Source organism: Scyliorhinus canicula, chromosome 6, assembly GCF_902713615.1.
Source record: "Scyliorhinus canicula chromosome 6, sScyCan1.1, whole genome shotgun sequence".
NCBI lineage: Eukaryota > Metazoa > Chordata > Chondrichthyes > Carcharhiniformes > Scyliorhinidae > Scyliorhinus > Scyliorhinus canicula.
In genome coordinates this window covers 39,625,514-39,645,934 of record NC_052151.1, presented here as the reverse complement: position 1 = coordinate 39,645,934, position 20,421 = coordinate 39,625,514, and the positions used below count along the sequence as shown (strand labels likewise).

At 42.4% G+C, this 20,421-nt stretch overlaps 1 protein-coding gene across 5 annotated transcripts in view; it reads right to left on the bottom strand.

Annotated features, from left to right (window-relative positions):
• Positions 1-20,421, bottom strand: part of sesn1 (sestrin 1) — a 128,603-nt gene continuing 108,182 nt past the window's right edge. The window contains exons 1-10 of one of the 5 annotated variants that reach the window (XM_038799206.1): positions 18,254-18,415; positions 11,918-11,983; positions 10,853-11,053; positions 9,588-9,770; positions 7,338-7,577; positions 5,876-6,026; positions 5,086-5,201; positions 3,789-3,979; positions 2,628-2,772; positions 1-1,423 (exon numbers count right to left, since the gene is read on the bottom strand). In XM_038799206.1, coding sequence (XP_038655134.1) covers positions 1,337-1,423; positions 2,628-2,772; positions 3,789-3,979; positions 5,086-5,201; positions 5,876-6,026; positions 7,338-7,577; positions 9,588-9,770; positions 10,853-11,053; positions 11,918-11,983; positions 18,254-18,331 — 1,458 coding nt within the window. In that variant the 5' untranslated portion in view covers positions 18,332-18,415 and the 3' untranslated portion in view covers positions 1-1,336. Of the gene's footprint in view, positions 1,424-2,627; positions 2,773-3,788; positions 3,980-5,085; positions 5,202-5,875; positions 6,027-7,337; positions 7,578-9,587; positions 9,771-10,852; positions 11,054-11,917; positions 11,984-18,253; positions 18,416-20,421 lie in introns of those variants that run through there. The other 4 variants (XM_038799204.1, XM_038799203.1, XM_038799202.1 and 1 more) reach the window with 4 other exon arrangements.

The following is a 20,421-nucleotide window of genomic DNA, read 5'->3' as shown; positions in this document are numbered from 1 at the left end:
TTTTTGAGAAAAAAAATATTTATTCTGAGTGCAATGCTACACAATCTAAAATAAATTTACACAGTTTGAGAGAACTCAATGTATCTGTTAAATATTAACAGTTATAATATTACGGTACTTTACTGAAACAGACATGTTGGCAACAAATTTGATTTCATTCATTTGAAATGTCAATAATGACATTTATTTTTTTTTTAAAAACAAGTTTAATATTTTGTATTACAACCACTAAGTTGATGAAAAACCTATGAAAACACAAGACTTCATGCTGATACTTCGAATCAAGTACTGGTCATCAGTAAACATAACATTTCCAGCTTTGTTAGGTAAGTTGCTAATGGTTAAAATATCACATTAAAAACTATTTGGAGTTTGTGCTTTAATTCTGAAGACTATTGTTCAGTCACCTAGAATCATGCTTCCAGACAAAGCTACTCATAACAGAAAACTTCCACAGTGCCAGAGGGCAACCAAACCTTCTTACACAAATAACAACAGCCATAACATAACAAGATGCTGCAATAGAAAACATGCATAACGCATTACAGTGTGTAAGTTTTGCAGGGAAGACAGGAGAAATTCAAAAGTACACTTCTTGTCTCAAGACAATACTTTGGGTAAAACAGGAATTCACCTATCACTACTTCACCAATTTCGGAAACAAAATGTAAAAAAAGAAATCACTGCACTGTTTTACAGCAGAAATACAAGTTTTAGATATACTTGCATATTCCTAAAGTTATACAGATGTGTTAGAATTCTAACAATTATAAATGTCAGTATTATCTCAAAACTGTGACTCATCACTGGAGTTTGTCACAGTGCAGGCTCAGGTAGCTGCAGTATTCAGTTTGATAGTCTTAGCTCAAAACTTAGGTAGCCAATGATCGCAGCAATCCACTGGCAGGAATAGCAGCACCAACAACTTCCAACTATAAAAAGGCTCTCGAGGTTCAAAACTTCCAGACCTCAATTATTATTATTATTTTTTTTTTTAAATCCTCCAACTTCAGTTACCTACAGCAACCACACATTATAACCTAGTCTAAAAAGAGAAGAGCATATAGCTTGTTGCATCTCTGCAAGATATTGAAAGTGTTAGAATGTGTTGTCAAAACACACAAGTGATCAAATACTCAGGTTGCACATTGGTTCTTCACAGTCTTCTATTCTTTTCCTTCTGTGCAAGGTCCAGAGCCACAGTGCACCAATGGGTAACACTTTTCTCATGATGTATGTTATGGCACAACGGAATTTATAGGTAATTGCCTCCTTTGGTTCAAATGAACTGGCAGTTCCTCCAATGAGAACAGATGCTTAGGATAGTGCAGGCTTTTCATGTCAGATAACGTGTAATGGCCGTCAAAGCATAAAGAAGTTCTGCCTGCATTCGAGCTTCCATAAGAAGCAAATTCACATGAATCTAGAGGAAGGAAATACATGTTTTAAAAATAAACTTCATGTTTAAAGTTAAAACTGAAAAAAAAATACATTAAAAACACATTTCGATATTAACAGAATTTCTATTCATTTCAATTGAGCTTTTCCTTTTAAACTGAGAACTCAAGGTAACCGAGAAGACCCATAATGGAGAATAAAATCAATTAACTAAAAAAAAGGCAGTAAAATTTAGGTGACACCAAGTCTGGGTTTTTAAAACTGAATGTAAGAGGAAAGGAAGGTTCAGGGACACCTGCAGCTCCACTATTTTCAGATTTTAGGAAAAACATAGTTCAAACGATAAATAATAATTTGAAAGTTTTCCATTCCTAAACTATTTTTCTTCCTCATCCGTCTAGGGTTTCACAGACCTTCTGATACCATCATCATCATTTTTTTTCCCAACACTAACAGGCCACATTTAGCTGTTTTGCACCTTGGACATCCTACGGTCTTGAAAGGGTGCTGGAGAAATGCAAAGTTTTTTTTATTACATGAAGTTTGAAAGTCTGACAGCAAGCTATTTGACTGCAAGGTAGAACCCAATTATGTCCTCACCAGAGGTCCAAATGCAAAGACTCTTATACAATAAACAGGAGTAAAAACTCCAAGAAAGTTTCTCACCCCTAACCTAGAGGTGATGAGACCAACTGTAGCACTCTAACCTTACTCAACAAGTGAAAAGATACCTCATATTCACTCGGCTTTACCAGATGTGGGGTACTAGCTGCTAGCCAATTATAATACATAAATATTCTCATAATTCAGACATTTATGGCTATCGTCTTAAATATTAAAGCAATTTTAAAGGGGTATGTTACCACTGTCACCTCCAGGAAGATGGAGTTTAAATTTCAGAAAAAAACAGGAACTGATCTCTGAAGGCTTTAGGAAATGGGAACTGAATTTGAACGGTCTGACATAAGTATTACAAAAATAATGACAATACTAAAATTAAAAGGCTACTTTTACATGGGAGCTTTTAATGGTAGATTGCATTAGCAATTAAACTGCAGGACTATCACAGTGCATCTCTTCTCAGACTGAGTCAACCTGTAAAACATGCAGTATTGCAACACGATCAGATCACATCACGTATAATCAATTGGTGAAAGGACTTGGAAAGTAAATCTATGGTGCATTTTTAATCATTAACAAAATTCAACTTTAGTACACGCCCTTCATACCTTCTCAGAGTGTTTGAATTGTCTCCAGAAGCTGTCATACATTCTTTTTGTAGTCTTCACAGGAGAACAGACCACAGTTTTTATATAAGCTTTAAAGTTCCGATCCAACAGCTGATTAATTTCACCATAGTCATAATCATCATACCTGCCAAATAAATTGACAAGATTAATTATATGGAATCGTTTACTATGGGCTGGATTCTCCGACTTTGAGGCTATGTCCTGAGGAAGTGTCTAGTGTTGCAATGAAAAAGTCGGCGGCGCCCTCACACGGATGCCCCGCCCAGTGGGGGGCTAGCATCAATGCCGAGTAAAACTCCTCGGCTTCCCGACATATACGGCCGAGAATTGCCGGTCCATGGCTGCGCATGGAGGGCAGAGAGTGGCGTAGTGGTATTGTCGCTGAATTAGTAATCCAGCAACCCAGGGTCATGTTTGTGGGGCAGCACGGTGGTTAGCATAAATGCTTCACAGCTCCAGGGTCCCAGGTTCGATTCCCGGCTGGGTCACTGTGCGGAGTCTGCACGTCCTCCCAGTGTGTGCGTGGGTTTCCTCCGGGTGCTCCGGTTTCCTCCCACAGTCCAAAGATGTGCGGGTTAGGTGGATTGGCCATGCTAAATTGCCCGTAGTGTCCTAAAAATTAAGGTTGTTGGGTTACGGGTATAGGATGGATACGTGGGTTTGAGTAAGGTGATCATTGCTCGGCACAACATCGAGGGCCGAAGGGCCTGTTCTGTGCTGTACTGTTCTATGCCGATGACAAAATAGCCCCCTCCGTCCCCGTCTTCTCCAAAGCCCCCCTTGCCAGCAGCACGGCTCCCCCGCTCCTGACTGTGGCGGTGCTGGACGCAGTCAGCAGCCGCAACGCCAGGTTTACGTCAACTCAGACCATATGCGACCCGCATTGTCATGAACTCGGCCTATCGGGGGCGGAGCATCAGGGGAGGGCCTCAAAGCGACGCGCTAACACTGTCGCAACAGTTGTGTGGTGTGCTACCAGATGACGCCAATTTGGAGGGGCGGAGCATCTGAAAAACGGAGGCAGCCTCGATTCGGTCGCAAACGGGGATTCATTGCCCGATCGCCAAATACGATTTTGCCGTCAAGCAATGGAGAATCCCAACCTCTATGTCCAAACGATAAGTAATATCACAAACTGACCTTATTCCAAACATGCAATGGATGTAGTTCCAGATGGCCCGTCTGAGCATTGAGGTATCAACATCTTTATGCATTGCCATAGTGTTGTAAGTCAGGTTGTAAACAATCTGAAACTTTTCATCTAATAGCTGGCCGACATCGGGATAAAGACGGTTGACAAGGGAATACCCGTGATCTTCCCAAGTGTAATCCTGTGCAAAGATTGAAATATAAAAGTAGATTTGATGTTAACATTTTGCAATAAGTACAAGACAGCAAGAACTTTATGACAGAACAAATACTATTCATTTAGAGGCAAAGACTATTGGTTTAACCAATAAAAAAAAGTAAAGTGCCATAGTCTCAGGTGACCAGAGGCTGTTTTTCCCTTTGAGGGGGAGAGCTGACTGGTGTTGATTTTACCTGAGGATCACCACACCTCAGGCAAGGGTTGAGAAGGCGGGGTCTTCATGAACCTCAGCCGGTATGGGAATTGAACCTATGATGCTGGCCTCACTCTGCATCACAAACCAGTTGCCCAGCCAACTGAGCTTAGTGACAAACATGATCTACCATCCACTCTGAATTGGTGAATGATAATGTCAGAAAAGTAAAGGATGAACTACCACAAAATTTGGTTTTGGAAAAAGTTGTCATTATGTCCCCCTTGCTTAATTGGTTGGAGATCTTCCTTTAATATTTAATTTAATATAGCAGAGTCATGTTGTGAAAGTGAGAAGGCCAGCCCACCGTACCACATTAGTACAGGCGCATGACGGAATGTGGCAACTAGGGGCTTTTCACAGTAACTTCATTGAAGCCTACTTGTGACAATAAGCGATTATTATTATTATTATTATATGTCACCTACTTTAAGATCCCATTCCCCAGTAGCAACATTCTTTTGTACAACACTCATCACAATCATAAACAGCACAACACACCCCTACATCCATGGGTACTCCCTGCCATTTGGCTCATCAATCAACAATAGGACGTCATACAGTACTTGCAACTTCATCACCGTAGATGATTTTTATGGATTGTTTATCACTTATGCTCCAAACAGTCCCTTGCATTTGGGAATTTAAAAAAAATCACTAGGAAGGTTTAAAATTGTTGCCGTGTAGCTTGATGTTTCTATAGGGAAAAGGTCCATGAGGGGAAGAGGGACAACAAACTAGTCTTTGCTCAGCACTTCACCACAATTACACGATTCGATTAAGAAATCATGGACACAGGCCCATGTCCTAAAACTCAGTGGCACAACAAACTGGTACATCATAGATCAGATGGAAAAAAAAGTTTAGAATTTTACCTGAGCTCGAAACGTGGGCACATTTTGCTCGCCCTGTCTGGGAAATTCTTTGTAACCATAACTTGGATCCTCAAAGTGACGGGAAACTTCTCTTGTATCAACTGTTTCTTCATCTTCTGGGGTAGGAAGAAAAAGCAGAAGCTGATGCTGCCATTCAATTGCCATGGAATCCACTTCCCCAGTTAGCATTACAGACTCTCAGTACCCCCAGAGTTTAAAATCAAGCTTTATTCTATTAATGGATCCTGTAGCGCAGACAGAGCTTCACAGGCCAAGTAAAAACTTTAAAATTAAATGTAAAAATTAATTTGCATACATCTCGGGCAGTATATTACCAAAGTGGTTCTCATTTAAGACCTGCCCATCAATGAGACGAGATAAATAAAAACAAACTTCTCCAAATCCAAAGAGAAACTAGAAATTTGGAAATAAAAGTAGTTTATGGAGTTTTATAGGTAAGACTTGGGGTTCTAAATGGCCCACTAATGTTATTTTTGATATAGCTGCTCCAAATATCTATACCTAGTGCATGTAAAGGTTATACATGCAAAATATTCCTGGGTTTAGAGTATACCGGGGTCAGGGTATTGAACTTGACGATCAGCCATGATCATAATCAATGGCAGAGCAGGCTTGAAGGGCTGAATGGCCTCCACCTCCTTATTTTTTCTATATTTCTATGAGTAAATATCTTCAATACCATATATTTAATTATAAACACATTGTAAACAATATTTAAATATGGTGACCACAAATCAACATTACTGCAAGACAACTATCTTATTCTCACCGGTTGGTGCTACATAGAGACTCTCTGCCTTTTCTCTCTCAAATCGTGTTGCCATTTCCTCTTGGCTTGCCTCTTCTTCATCTCTACATTCTTGCAGCTGTTTCATTTTTTTCATCAGAGCTTCCACCTCACAAACAGTCTCTGTGCCCTGCTAAAGATAAACATTGCCATTGTACTCGAAAAATGATTGCCTGCATAATTCAAATAAGCGATGAAATACTATTCAATGACATTCAACTTTACAGTTGAAATCATAAGGCTTTATTTTGACAAGAATGCAATTTTGTTTTGGCTCTTTCATTACTACTGCACATAGGCAGTCTGTGCAGTAAAACATTTAAAATCCTCTATGTTTTTGATTGCAATGGTTGGGAGAGGAGGAAAAGGAAGAGGGAGGGAGAGAGAGAGAAAGAATGAGGGAGGGGGAAGAGGAGAAAAAGGGATCCTGCATTACATCACTTCAAATACCATGGCTCTTTTATTAGCTTGATAAGTACTCACAATAAAAGGAAGCAAGTGTGTTCTATCTGCAATACCGATGCAGAGGTAAAATTCCCCATATTCTTAATGCTCAAAACAATTGACAGAAATAGTTACTCAAGTTTGAACTTAAGTTTTTATTGTAAAAATCCAAGTGGATTTTTTTGGCTTCGATGCTATTCATTTGCAATGCAATAAGACCATAAGACATAGGAGCAGAATTAGGCCACTTGGCCCATTGAGTCTGTTCCGCCATTTAATTATGGCTGATATTTTTCTCATCCCCATTCTCCTGTCTTCTCCCCATAACCTCTGATCGCCTTATTAATCAAGAACCCATCTATTCCCGTCTTAAAAAGACACTCCATGATTTGGCCTCGACAGCCTTCCGTGGCAAAGAGTTCCACAGATTCACCACCCTCTGGCTGAAGAAATTCCTCCTCATCTCTGTTTTAAAGGATTGTCCCTTTAATCTGAGATTGTGTCCTCTGGTTCTAGTTTTTCCTGCAAGTGGAAACATCCTCTCCATGTCCACTCTATCCAGGTCTCCCAGTATCTTGTAAGTTTAAATAAGTTCCCCCTCATCCTTTTAAACTCCCAACGAGTACAGACCTAGAATCCTCAGCTGTCCCTCATAGGACAAGCTCTTCATTCCAGGGATCATTCTTGTGAACATCCTCTGGACCTTTTCCAAGGCCAGCACATCCTTCCTTAGTTATAGGGCCAGAAACTCCTCACAATACTCCAAATGCGGTCTGACCAGACACTTGTACTGCCTCAGAAGTACATCGCTGCTCTTGTATTCCAACCCTCTCGACATGAATGCTAACATTGCATTTGCCTTCCTAACTGGCAACTGAACCTGCACGTTAACCTTAAGAGAATCGTGTACAAGGACTCCCAAGTCACTTTGTGCTTCTGATTTCCTAAGCATTTCCCCATTTAGAAAATAAGTAAAGAGATTTAACGCTTTTGAACTTACTTCACTTCCTTCTTGGCCATTCAGTAGATCATCTACAACATTATTGCCATTTGTAAAATCACATACGTAGCAACTACCAACAGAAGGGAGTCGGAATGTGTGGCCTCCATCACAATGTATTTCAGGGTTAATACCACAGCCATATGTGAAAGATGCAAGAGAATGATAGTGAGTGAGTAGTACGACCACATGTACCAACTCAGCCAGTGACCAGCCATGCGCCTCAGCTTTTAGGAGTTTCTGAAATAAAGTCAAGAATTACATTAATGGTACTGCCACAAGCTACAGCTTCATGTCATTCTAATGCACCCCCTTCAAATGTTCTCGCATTTTTATGGTCCCTTTGATTTGTACTTCTCACAGTTACGTTTAATGTTCTGATATTTTGGTTCCATTTGTCAGGTGGATGTACCTTTAAGAAATGGGTGTTTATCAAATAGCTGCAGTGATGTCAGTGTGTGGGTGGAGCTGGGCTGTCTTTCACTTTCGTTTTTGAGCTGGCAGCTGCAGTGTGTTGTAGTTTCGTTTTCAGAGGTGGAGAGCTGCATTTTAAGCAAGCAGATGTATAATGATCTCTCGACAAGCTAAAGAATATCTCCAGATCATTGATGATTTCAAAGTAATACCTGTTTCTGTAGAGCATTTAAAGCTGCTGTCTTTATTTTTAAAAGGATTTAAGATATGGATGTTATTTGGGAAGTTATTAAGGGTTACCTATAAAGTATTGTATTTGGGAAAGTATCAGTGTTTGTAGTTGATAAGATGTTTACTGTGTGTTTATAAAGTGTTAACTGAATTCATAGAATAAACATTGTTTTGTTTTAAACAAATTGCACCACACCTGTAAAGTGGGCCCTTGTGCTACCCATAACCAAATAAGAAGTCTTACAACATCAGGTTAAAGTCCAACATGTTTGTTTCAAACACTAGCTTTCGGAGCACTGCTCCTTCCTCAGGTTAAAGTCCGATTTTCACCTGAGGAAGGAGCAGTGCTCCGAAAGCTAGTGTTTGAAACAAACATGTTAGACTTTAACCTGGTGTTGTAAGACTTCTTACTGTGCTCACCCCAGTCCAACGCCGGCATCTCCACATCATGGTCCCCATAACCAAAGTTGTGGAGCTCTAAAATTCCACCTATAAATCTCACCATCTCTATACCGTGTAAAATAAAAGTAAGCAAAGTCACTATAGCCTCAGGTGACAACAGATTTGTTTTCCCCTTTGAGGGGGAGAGCTGACTGGTGGTGATTTAACCCGAGGATCACCACACCTCAGGTGCGAGCCATGGTTGAGAAGGCGGTGCCTTCATGATTAACCTCAGTATGTACGGGAATTGAACCCATGCTGTTGGCCTTGCTCTGCGTCACGAACCAGCTGTCCAGCCAACTGAACTAAACCGGCCCCTCTTTCCTTGTAAAACCATCCTGAAAGTAAGTCATGCCTCTGATATTAAAGATTCTATACACATTATTGGTGCATTTGTTTGTTTACCTATTACCAAATTTGAGTCAATCAGGAGAGACGCATACCATGTGTACTTCTCACTTGAGTGCCCAGATTTGGGTGCTGTAGTAGAGAATTTGTGAAGTTAGGAGAACATAAGGGATCTAATGGGAATGAAGGTGTCAGAAAAGAGAAGTAAGTATGTTATAGGCATGCCAAACGTTTGGTGGGTAGAAGGCCAGGATGCAGGAGAGGTTGAGTTGGGTTAGAGACAGAAGGGTGATACAGTGGTTAGCACTGCTGCCTCAGTGTCAGGGTCCCGGGTTCAATTCCAGCCTTGGGTGACTGTGTGGAGTTTACATAATTTCCCTGGGTCTGCACGGGTTTCCTCCGGGTGCTCCGGTTTCCTCCCACAGCCCAGAGATGTGGTATGGTGAGGTTACAGGGATAGGGAGGGGTGTGGTCTTTCGAAGGGTTGGTGGAGACCCAATGGGCCGAATGGCCTCCTTGTGCACTGTAGGGATTCTATGGATTTTATGAAGTGGTTTTATTTCAAGCCATGGACAGAGGTGGTTAGACAAGAGAGGGCGATGTGGACAGAAGGCAGATAAAGAAATTATCAAGTCGGGTAGTTCGCGGAGGCCTTGGAAATGGCAAGCTTCATATAATGTAAAGGGTGTGGCTCTGACTGGAAAGATTAATATTTAGTATGAAACTCAAGAGGATAGAAAGATGCAGAAGTGTGAGATGGAAGTGGCGGAAGGCAGGTAGGTGAAATTCAAATGCAGAAATCAGAGGATCACTCACCTCAATATGATCTTTGGTGATAAGCCATGGCCTGTGAGCAAGGATTTTATTCACCTCACTTAAAGTCTGAAGCTTCCGAGGGGCAGAGTCTAATCCTGCTAGCCACTTCGGATCCCCACCAACTTGGAGAAAGTCATTAACATGGAGATTTACTAGATATGAACACTGGTGTCGAGCTGCCGCCTGTTTTTAAAAAAAAAAGCCAAAAGTTCAATGCTCAATCTTCCAAATCTCATCAAAAAACTTAATTCTCAATTTATTCCCTGAACAATACCAATTAGTCATAACGACTCAATTATCACACATAACTTTAAATATCATCCTACTCACTTGTTCTTAAAATAAACAAAATTAGTTTGGGCAAAATTTGCTCAACATAAATATGAACCTCATTTTTTTTCTAATCTCACAGAAGTATCTTGTGCCCCACTGTGAAGTACTTGCACCAGAATCCAAATGAAACTAAAATTGTTTTCAACTATTTGGGAATAACATTTCTGAGTTAGTTTTACTAATGAGCAAGGAGGATAGCACATCATCCAACAAATAAAAACTTAAACAAAACAGCACCAATAGGCCAACAGGCATTCTTCACTCTTTTTGCACCTTCATAAAGGCAAATCAAAATGTGAAAAATTTATGAAAGTATGTGTTACGTGAATTTAAAAAGAAAATTACAGCTTAAAGATTCATTAACAACAATCTAGTCTTAATTTTTAGTGCTTAATTTGAATTTGCCAGGCATAAGCAATTGCCCACTTTAAAAGTTCAGATTGCAATTCAAAAGCCATTGTCCGTGCTGAGGAGACTGGTCTATGTTAATAAACAACAAAGTGCAGTCAGGTACTCTGCTAACTATCGTCAATACAAATGTTCAGGTGGGAAGAAAGCTAAGCAGTGAATTATTGTTGTAGTTTTCACAGCTGTTAATTGGTATTTCCAACTTCCTGCTTCTCATCCCAATGTTTCTATGGCGCTGTATTTATGTGTAGATGACTGGTACTATTTTTTGAAGAGTTCGTACATCACTTTAGTTGTAACACTGCAAGACAGGAAAGTCACATTGGTAGCTGACAGCTCTGCTTCATTTGAAGTGCTGGAGTCTACAGCAGAACTAATTAATTATCAAATGCTCCTTGGGCTAATCAATCCCACTAGAGAAGGAAGTAGTGGATCTGATAATTCCATTATTTTCTAAGCCTCTGAGTTAACAGGAGACTGTATACTTCATGCATCACCTGAACAATGCGAAGGAAGAAACTCACCATTATTGCTATGTAGTGTCGATAATCATAAGGCAACGGACCATCCACCTGCATCAGGTAGTGTTGGGTTTTGAGAAAACTGTCAAGGTATCGTGGGTGGAATCCCATCAACAAGGTGATGTTGTCCAGGCGACCCAAAGTAGCAAATGCTTCAATGAATAATATACGTATCTCTGCATCTTCTCTTCCTAATTGGAGGATCTGTTGAAAAATATTTAATTTTCATCTCATGACCACAGTAACCAAATCACTGCATGGCAGTTGCCTTTATACATATGTGAAGTGCAGATTAACCAAGGCCTAATTTTGTTCAAACAAATCTGAGGCCTTTGATGTTAGCTTTAGAGAAGATTTGGCTGAAGCGATTTCCTTTCAATATACAAAACTATTCATACATTACACTTTACAAAATAAATCTGCAATAGCTCATGCAAAGATGCTTACTTTGAAATGATCACTATTTGTCAGCTATTATTAGAGAATCTAGAATAGAAACGCCAAGTTTGTAACCAATCAATTCACCTTCCCAATTGGAGATTTCGGAGAGGAGCACAGGGAATAAATACAGAAAAATATTGGAAACTGAATTTTCAGGCCAAAATGATTGCATCCAGCTGTTTCTTTTAAAGTTACAATGCCTCAATTCTTTGCCTGTTTAGTGTTTGCAGAAAAAATTAGCAACATTCTCAACCTTATTCAAATTGTTAAATGAATCTGTTTTCAAGTTTCTGTGCCAACTCCAATGCCCCAAATGCTAAAATTATAAAACCTCTGTCCTTCACCCGGGTGAGTCATAGAGAAAAATATCTTTGTAGTTAATGTATATTTCTCCTATACAGGAGGGAAAAATAAAAGGGCTAAAGATCTAGATAGTCAAGACATTCAAACAATTGGTTACAGGAATATTGCAGTTTATTCTGTATAAAAGCCTTGAAACATTATTACACTGCATACTTGCAAACAGCTCATGCATTTAACACCATTGGAATGCGTGCATACTGCACTTTCCTAAGTTAAAAGCAGCAGAGTTTAAAATGTGGAGGCTCAAATGCGAGATAAACATACTTCTTTTTCAGGGATGAATTCACTTGGTCCTTGCCTCAAAGGCCGGGGGATTCTCACTCCCATTTCCTGTAAAGTAGGATAACAGTATTTATATTTGTTCTCTGGTTTCATTGGAGCTAATAATAGAGCAACAATAATTTGTCCTAGATTTATCCACTTAGTGGGCAACAGAAAACAGGTTTTTTATGAACAGTATCAAAAACACCAGATTAGTGACATCAGTTTGTTTTTGATAACTCCACAATCTCTGAAGTGAACACTGGACTCGCTGTAGGCGGAATGTCCTTAACTACTTGGCTCACTGCCTAGAACACATTGTTCAAGCAGTTTCCTTGCACAAGATTAAAACCCACTGAAGCAAGACAATTTCACAGTAGCTTTTCTACACTCACCACAAGAAAAGGACATGGGCAAACCTATATACAATACAAAGCTATACTAAATTTATTTAAATGAGATTGCACAACTTATAAAACATTTGCACTTCTTGACTGTGGCATTGCACCAGTATATTAGTTGGCCTGGTGCCGAGAACATACAGTTCTGCAACTAGTGCATCAACAACTGAGCTACTTTAAGACGGCCTTGTTTTGATCTTCCTGCTCCATGTTTAATAATTGGTTGAGATACCCTGCATCCGTTAAATTATAACTACAGGTACTCAGAAATATGGCAAATAGTTCAACATCTGTCAACTGTAGAAAGTTACTTCAGCATCAACTTGGAAAACCTTGATACACCTGTAACCACCCCATGATATAGCAAAATGCTAAAAAAACTGCAGACCACTAACTTAGCAAAGAAGGCAACAATTAATACTTTGTTCTTGCAGAGTAACAATTTACATTATTTACAAAGAGGCACCAACCCTCGCAGTAACAAAGGTTTACAGATTTATAGAATCATAGCATAGTTTACAGCGCAGAAGGAGGCCATTGTGTCGACTCTGCAAGAGCAAATATACTTATCCTACTCCCCCACTCTTTTCCTGTAGCCTTGCAAATCTCTCAATTGCTTTTTGAAAGCTATGATTGAATTTGTCCCCACCAGAAAGTGCACTTAGATCCTAATCTCTTGCTGCATAAAATAAATTGGTTACCATTGGTTCTTCTGCCAATCACTTTAAATCTGTACCCTCTGGTTTCTATAAATGAAATATTTTACAAATAAATATATGGAATAATCTTGTGCTTTGACAATGCGTTAGTCCGGGTCGCTCTGCTGGCCCAGGTCACTCCTCTGGCTCAAGCTGGTAGCACAGAAAGACCAGCATATACTTTAACAAAATTGTGTCAGGTATAGATGTCTAAACCAATATTCAATTTTAATGGAAAGTTCTCAAAAACCTTTTAATAGTAAACTATTCAGAAATAATTAAACGTTAAGTAGTCTACCACATCTTAAACTTCTTGCAAAACCCAACTATATCAGATACAAAAACCCATGGATACTACGGCAAGTCAGAGCCTAAATATTCTGCTCAACTTTCAAATTCCCAAAGCCTCTCCACCAAAAAGGCACATTTTCAGAAATTTGATCGAACACTCCTAAATTGCCTGGATGAGTGCAGCTTCAACAACAACCAAGAGGTTCAGAACCATCCAGGACAAAGAGGTCCGCTCATCTACTACCTACACCACTGGCTGTGATGTCTACTATCTACAGCACTGGTATTCACTATGTGGCCAGAGGACTGCACATGGCTCACACATTCTTTTTTGTGGTCCTCCTTACTATATCCCCCACACCGTTTTGTACTGTATGATGACAAGTTGACTGCCTTAACCATGGTTCCCAAATGTGTGGGTCGTGACCCCACAAGCAATTAGGGTCTGGAATGCTTCCTCCTCCTAAACAACAGTACTGACTATGACGCACAGTCTCTTGACAGGAGTGCCCTGGAACTGATTCCAAATCCTTGTGACACACAGCCACATGATATTTCTTCCTGGTGCGGTTCGCAGGATGTGATCCATGGAAACAAACTCTAGGGCCCTTCAGAACCTGCAAAACACTTGTGGAAAACCATCGTTCCCACTTTTGCAACTTCATCCCCGCCATCATACAACTCCATTGCACATTGCAACCTCACGTTTCCCCTTGCACAAGGGCAATCAATATGGCTTTTACAGCGATCACCCAGAGACAAAGAACAAAATTGTTTTCTAAATGGTACAGACCACTTGGACTTTTTTCAGCCTGTCTTCTACACCAGTTGCATTAATGTCCTAAACCAAGAGGGAATTAAAGAGGCAGTTGGATATGGGTATTTACTGCCCATCTCTAATTGCTCTTGAAAAGGTGTGGGTGAGCGCATTCGAAGTCGATATAGTGAAGGTACACCTACAGTGCTGTTAGAAAGAGTGCCAGAAATTTGATCCAGCGGCCAAATGAATCCAAATTTACTGTATGCACATGTTGTCTATTTTGGTTAGATATTCAATTGAAAGTGGCCCACATTTTGTGCCTCCACTCTCAGGAATCAACATCAGATCTCAGGAATGCATAGTCTATCTAATTCAAACTGAGCTTCAAATATAAGCAGCTACCTTGCCAAATGTAAGATTATAGTAAAAGTATTTGGAATTTCTATTGGCACTTCAACAATGTAATGCTGACATGGTAACAAACTAGAAGAATAATATGTGCTGCCGAGTGGCTAGAAATGAAAAAATATAGACAGCATGGAACTAATAGCATAACAGGGATATCTTCTGCCCTTCCTAACAGCATGAGGTGGCAACTAGAAAAACTGTCAGAAAACAGACTAGCAAGGTAGCATAGTGGTTAGCACAAATGCCTCACAGCTCCAGGGTCCCGGGTTCAATTCCCGGCTTGGGTCACTGTCTGTGCGGAGTCTGCACGTTCTCCCCGTGTCTGCGTGGGTTTCCTCCGGGTGCTCCGGTTTCCTCCCACAGTCCAAAGATGTGCAGGTTAGGTGGATTGGCCGTGCTAAATTGCCCTTAGTGTCCAAAATTGCCATTAGTGTTGGGTGGGGTTACTGGGTTATGGGGATAGGGTGGAGGTGTGGGCTTGGGTAGGGTGCTCTTTCCAAGAGCCAGTGCAGACTCGATGGGCCGAATGGCCTCCTTCTGCACTCTAAATTCTATGAGATGCATGTGTGCGCAAAGGAACCAAGGAGGATGGTATATTTTCTGTTAGGCTGGAGAAAATAATTAAGCAGGTAAGGCACCAATAGTTGATGAGGGCAGCAGACTCACTTACTCAATTATCATTGGCTGACATGCGAAAGCTGACCTTTTAAGAAGAATGATTTTTTAAAAAGTCCCAGAGGCAGGCAAAGCCATTGGTGCCAACAAATGTACTACAGCAGGCATGAGCAGAACCATGAGAATACATTCTCAAGAAATTAGAACCAAACAGAAAGAATGGAAGTGATTAAGAGGATGTGGAAGGACCAGGAGAAAGTCAGTCTTGGACAGTTAAACAGCATGTAATTTTTGACTTTAGCAAGAACAAGTTGGAATTAGTGGGCTGAAGAGATAGTGGAGAAACTGTAGATGAGATGGGTGAGGGTTTGGTTGGAGAGCAGGAGCCAAAAGTATCCAAGAATTTGAAGCTGGCACGTGCAACCTAATATCATGATTGAAAACTGCTTAGTTCTCTATGCAGGAAGATTGGGCTCATCTGCAAAGAAGCCTGCAAAAATAGCTTCTTCTTGTGGGTCTTGAACCTTCAGAGGCCACAGCAGTGTCTTCTTTCAATCCCCTGTTGCCTCATAAATCAAGGTTGCCGGAATTCTTAAATTGTATGGGCAACAGAAGTGTTAATTGCAGGTGGAAAATTAAAGTGTGCCCACTAGATTCCACTGAAGCGTTTTGGGGGGAAAAACACCAAAGATCTGCAAGTGGATTTATCTTTCTTTACCCATCTGTTTACTTAATCTTGTACTTTCAACAGTAAGTGTAACATTATACCAATTTCAATATATTAACATTGATTATTTAAAACATTTAATATACCAAGTTAGTTTATACATTACTGAAATGGCATGCACTGTCAACCATCAAAATTTCAATCCACAGAAAAGCATAGAGTAAAATGTTACTTGATGAAACAAATCTCGCGTGGAAAACCCTGGAAAGAAAATACCTATACTAATATTAGAAATGTCAAAGCATATAGAATAGTTGCACTAGAGGTGACTAGGACGACAACAATGAGGAAACGTCTCCAGAACAGTTGAACCATCGGCGAAGTGCAGAAAGGGATTTGAGGTGCTATCACTGTTCTGCATAGTCAAGTATCTGACTCAACATAAATAAATCAGATGCTTTAAAAAAATCTCCAAATGTCAGGATCCTCAGTGACTTCTCCATGCCAAAGACCGCCAACCATCTTTACTTCTACAAGATTATGAAAGGCATGGAGTGGATGGGGAGGGAACAAGGGTCAGTCACCAGGGGGTATTAGTTTAAGGACCGTGCAGCGAAGTTTAGCAGAGATGTGCGAGGCTGGCTTTTTTTATATATACACAGAGGGCGGTGAGTGCCTGGAACGCGCTGCCAGGGGAGGTTGTGGAAGCAAATATATTAACGGTGTTCAAAAGGCATCTCGACAAATACATGGATAGGATGGGTATAGATGGATACGGCACGAGGAAGTGCTGAGAATTTTGGCTAAGGGTGGTATCACGACACGCACAAGCTTGGAGGGCCGTAGGGCCTGTTCTTGTGCTGTATTGTTCTTTGTTCTTAGCTTTCACTGAATTTTTCTTAAACTCTCATGAATACCCTCCTTTCATCTTCTTGGACTTCAACCCACCCAAAACTCTGCTGCCCATTCTATTCTATACCAAGACCCAACCAAGCATCACCACTGCACTTGCCAACCTAAATAGGCTGCTAGCCTCCAGCGCCTCAAATTTATCTCCCGCTCTCCAGTATAATCCTGTCAATTTTCACACATCTGACTCTTGCTTCCTCTCCCTTCAATCCACCACTGGCAGCCATGTTTTAAGTCACCCAAACTGTGTTCTTCATAACCACAATCACAACTGAACTTGAAGAGCTTGCTTTTGCACTAATTAGCATATCTGATAAGGTATCTTCCACTCCCCGTTTTGAGTTTTGTTGCTCTTAAAAGCTTTGATAAATGGTGTACAGATTCCCCAGTATAATACCTTTTATTCTTCCCCCAGGGATTGCATCCAAATAGGAGGAAATTCTTACCCCTTTCCTTAAATGTCTCAGGATGTTTTTCTATGTTAGAGCCATTATAATGTTGAGCATAAATTTACAACATAAAGATACTAGTTAGAGAACAGTATCTGTATACATTCAGAGTTGTTACAGCATAAAAGGTGGCCATTTGGCCCATCGCACCTGCACCATCTCTCTGTATGAGCAATTCACCTGGTGCTTTTCCCCATAATCCTGCACATTTTCCTTTTCAGATAATAGATTGTAAATAGTTGAGGCTCCAGCAGTGATCTCGGTGGCAGCCCACTAGTTTGTTTGTCAATCGGAAAATAATAATAATCTTTATTAGTGTCACAAGTAGGCTTACATTGACACTGCACTGAAGCTCCTGGGATGACCTATGTATCATAGAATTTACAGTGCAGAAGGAGGCCATTCAGCCCATCAAGTCTGCACCAGCTGTTTGAAAGAGCACCCTACCCAAGCCCACATCTCCACCCTCTCCCCATAACCCAGTAACCCCACCCAGTTTTGGACACTAAGGGCAATTTTGGACACTAAGGGCAATTTAGCATGGCTAATCCACCTAACCAGCACATCTTTGTGACTGTGGGAGGAAACCGGAGCCCCCGGAGGAAACCCACACACACACACACACAAGGAGAATGTGCAGACTCCGCACACACAGTGACCCAAGCAGGGAATTGAACCTGGGACCCCGGAGCTGTGAAGCAATTGCGCTAACCACTATGCTACCGTGCTGCCCATCCAATGCTCTGTTTTGTTATGATGTGGAGATGTCGGCGTCACCTGAGGAAGGAGCAGTGCTCCGAAAGCTCGTGTTTAAAACAAACCTGTTGGACTGCAACCTGGTGTTGTAAGACTTCTTACTGTTTTGTTAATTAGCCAATCCACTATCCTTGCTAATACGATGTGGAGATGCCGATGTTGGACTGGGGTGAGCACAGTAAGAAGTCTTACAACACCAGGTTAAAGTCCAACAGGTTTGTTTCAAATCACTAGCTTTCGGAGCACTGCTCCTTCCTCAGGTTCACTTCAGGTTTTACTTGTTAACACAACAGCATTTTCCCCTTAGTACAAACCTAACCCCAAAGCGTTAAAAACACATTTAGAAACTGTACGGATCAGACAGACTCCAGGCTTGATACTGTACCTTTTCACAATTACTGCACAGCAGGCGTTCCCTCGCCGACCTGCCTGAGTTTTTCGTTCTCGCATCCGCAAGTCTCATTTTGATATTAGTGTGGTCTGATCTTTCCAGCCTCTGCAGCACTGTGACCGCGGCGCACTGCGCATGCTTAAATAGGCCCGTCAGGCAGGCAACAGCCACGGCCGCTGGTTGGCGCCTCTCAGGGTGTCGCTGTCACTATTGACCAGTCAGAGAAGGCGGCGGGGCGGAAGGGGCGCGGCGGGGCGGAGAAAAGGGGCGGGGCGGGACAACAACAACTCGGAACTCCCCGGCTGCAAAAAACACTGACCTTTGACAGAAACGGTTAGAAAAACAAATCCAACCCCCCCCCCCCCCCCCGGGCGTGGGCCACTCCTCCTCTCCCCCCCCCCCCCCCCCCGGGCGTGGGCCACTCCTCCTCTCCCCCCCCCCGGGCTTGGGCCACTCCTCCTCCCCCCCCCTCGGCATGGGCCACTCCTCCTCTATCCCCCCCCCCCCGGCATAGGCCACGCCTCCTCTATCCCCCCCTCGGCATGGGCCACTCCTCCTCTATCCCCCCCCCCCCCCGGCATGGGCCACTCCTCCTCTATCCCCCCCCCCTCGGCATAGGCCACTCCTCCTCTATCTCCCCCCCTCGGCATGGGCCACTCCTCCTCTATTCCCCCCCCCCCGGCATGGGCCACTCCTCCTCTATCCCCCCCCCTCGGCATAGGCCACTCCTCCTCTATCCCCCCCCCTCGGCATGGGCCACTCCTCCTCTATCCCCACCCCCCCCCCACGCATGGGCCACTCCTCCTCTATCCCCCCCCCCCCTCGGCATGGGCCACTCCTCCTCTATCCCCCCCCTCGGCGTGGGTCGCTCCCCCCCCGTTCCCGGACAGAGGCTGCCATCCCGTCAGGCTGGTTGTCGGTGGCGGCTACTACAGGATAGAGCGGACCCGAATTTTGCCATCTGGCCAAGGGCAGTTTGCTCACCACCTTGTATTCAATCAGGATCTATCATCGGGGATTTGCATCTGTCGCCTCTTGAACCCACCATACTCAAATTACTCCAACTGTCTGCAAAAATACACAGTATAAACCATAATTAGGGCAGCACAGTACCACAGTGGTTAGCACTTCACAGCTCCAGGGTCCCAGGTTCGATTCCCCGCTGGGTCACTGTGCGGAGTCTGCACATCCTCCCCGTGTGCGTGGGTTTCCTCCGGTTTCCTCCCACAATCCAAAGATGTGCAGGTTAGGTGGATTGGCCATGATAAATTGCCCTTAGTGTCCAAAATTGCCCTTAGTGTTGGGTGGGGTAACTGGGTTATGGGGATAGGGTGGAGATGTGCAGTTGCGTAGGGTGCTCTTTCCAAGAGCCAGTGCAGACTTGATGGGCCGAATGGCCTTCTGCACTGTAAATTCTATGAATCTATGAATAATGTGAAGAATATTTCAAAATCCGTTGCTCAGCTGAAACGTGGTTGAAATTATCTCGCACCTCTCCCATACAAAAACAATCACATGGCACTCCAGAATGTCTATAAATCAGACAGAAATGGATGCAAAGAATAGTAGTAGCAAGAGTGACAAAAGTTGCGGGATATAAGTTTTGATGAGAGATAAGGGAGTCACGGACAAGGTTGTGTGGGAGTTCCAGAACATGACCTAGATCAGGGGTGGGCAAACTACGGCCCCCGGGCCGCATGCGGCCCGACAAAGGTTTTTATGCGGCCCGCCAATGAGGTGCCCGGAATCATAACCGGCATTTTTGAAAAGCCGCCGGGGAAAAGCCGCTGAAGTAAACGCGCTTATTCAATAAGCGCATTTACTTCAGCGGCTTTTCCCCGGCGGCTTTTCAAAAATGCCGGTTATGATTCCGGGCACCTCATTGGCGGGCCGCATAAAAACGCATGTAGTTGGGTGGATGAGTGGGGCTGTCTCATTGGTCGGTTTAGTTGGGTGTGCGACCAATAGGAGTCCAGGTTACAAACAATAATAAGGCTTATTGTTTGTAACCTGGACTCCTATTGGTCGCACACCCAACTAAACCGACCAATAAGGCAGCCCCACTCATCCACCCCACTACGCGCGTTTTTATCGTTGACTCGGCCAGGTTGTGCTTCTGTTAATGTTAAGGATCAGCACAAGCAACTTGACACCTGATTTCA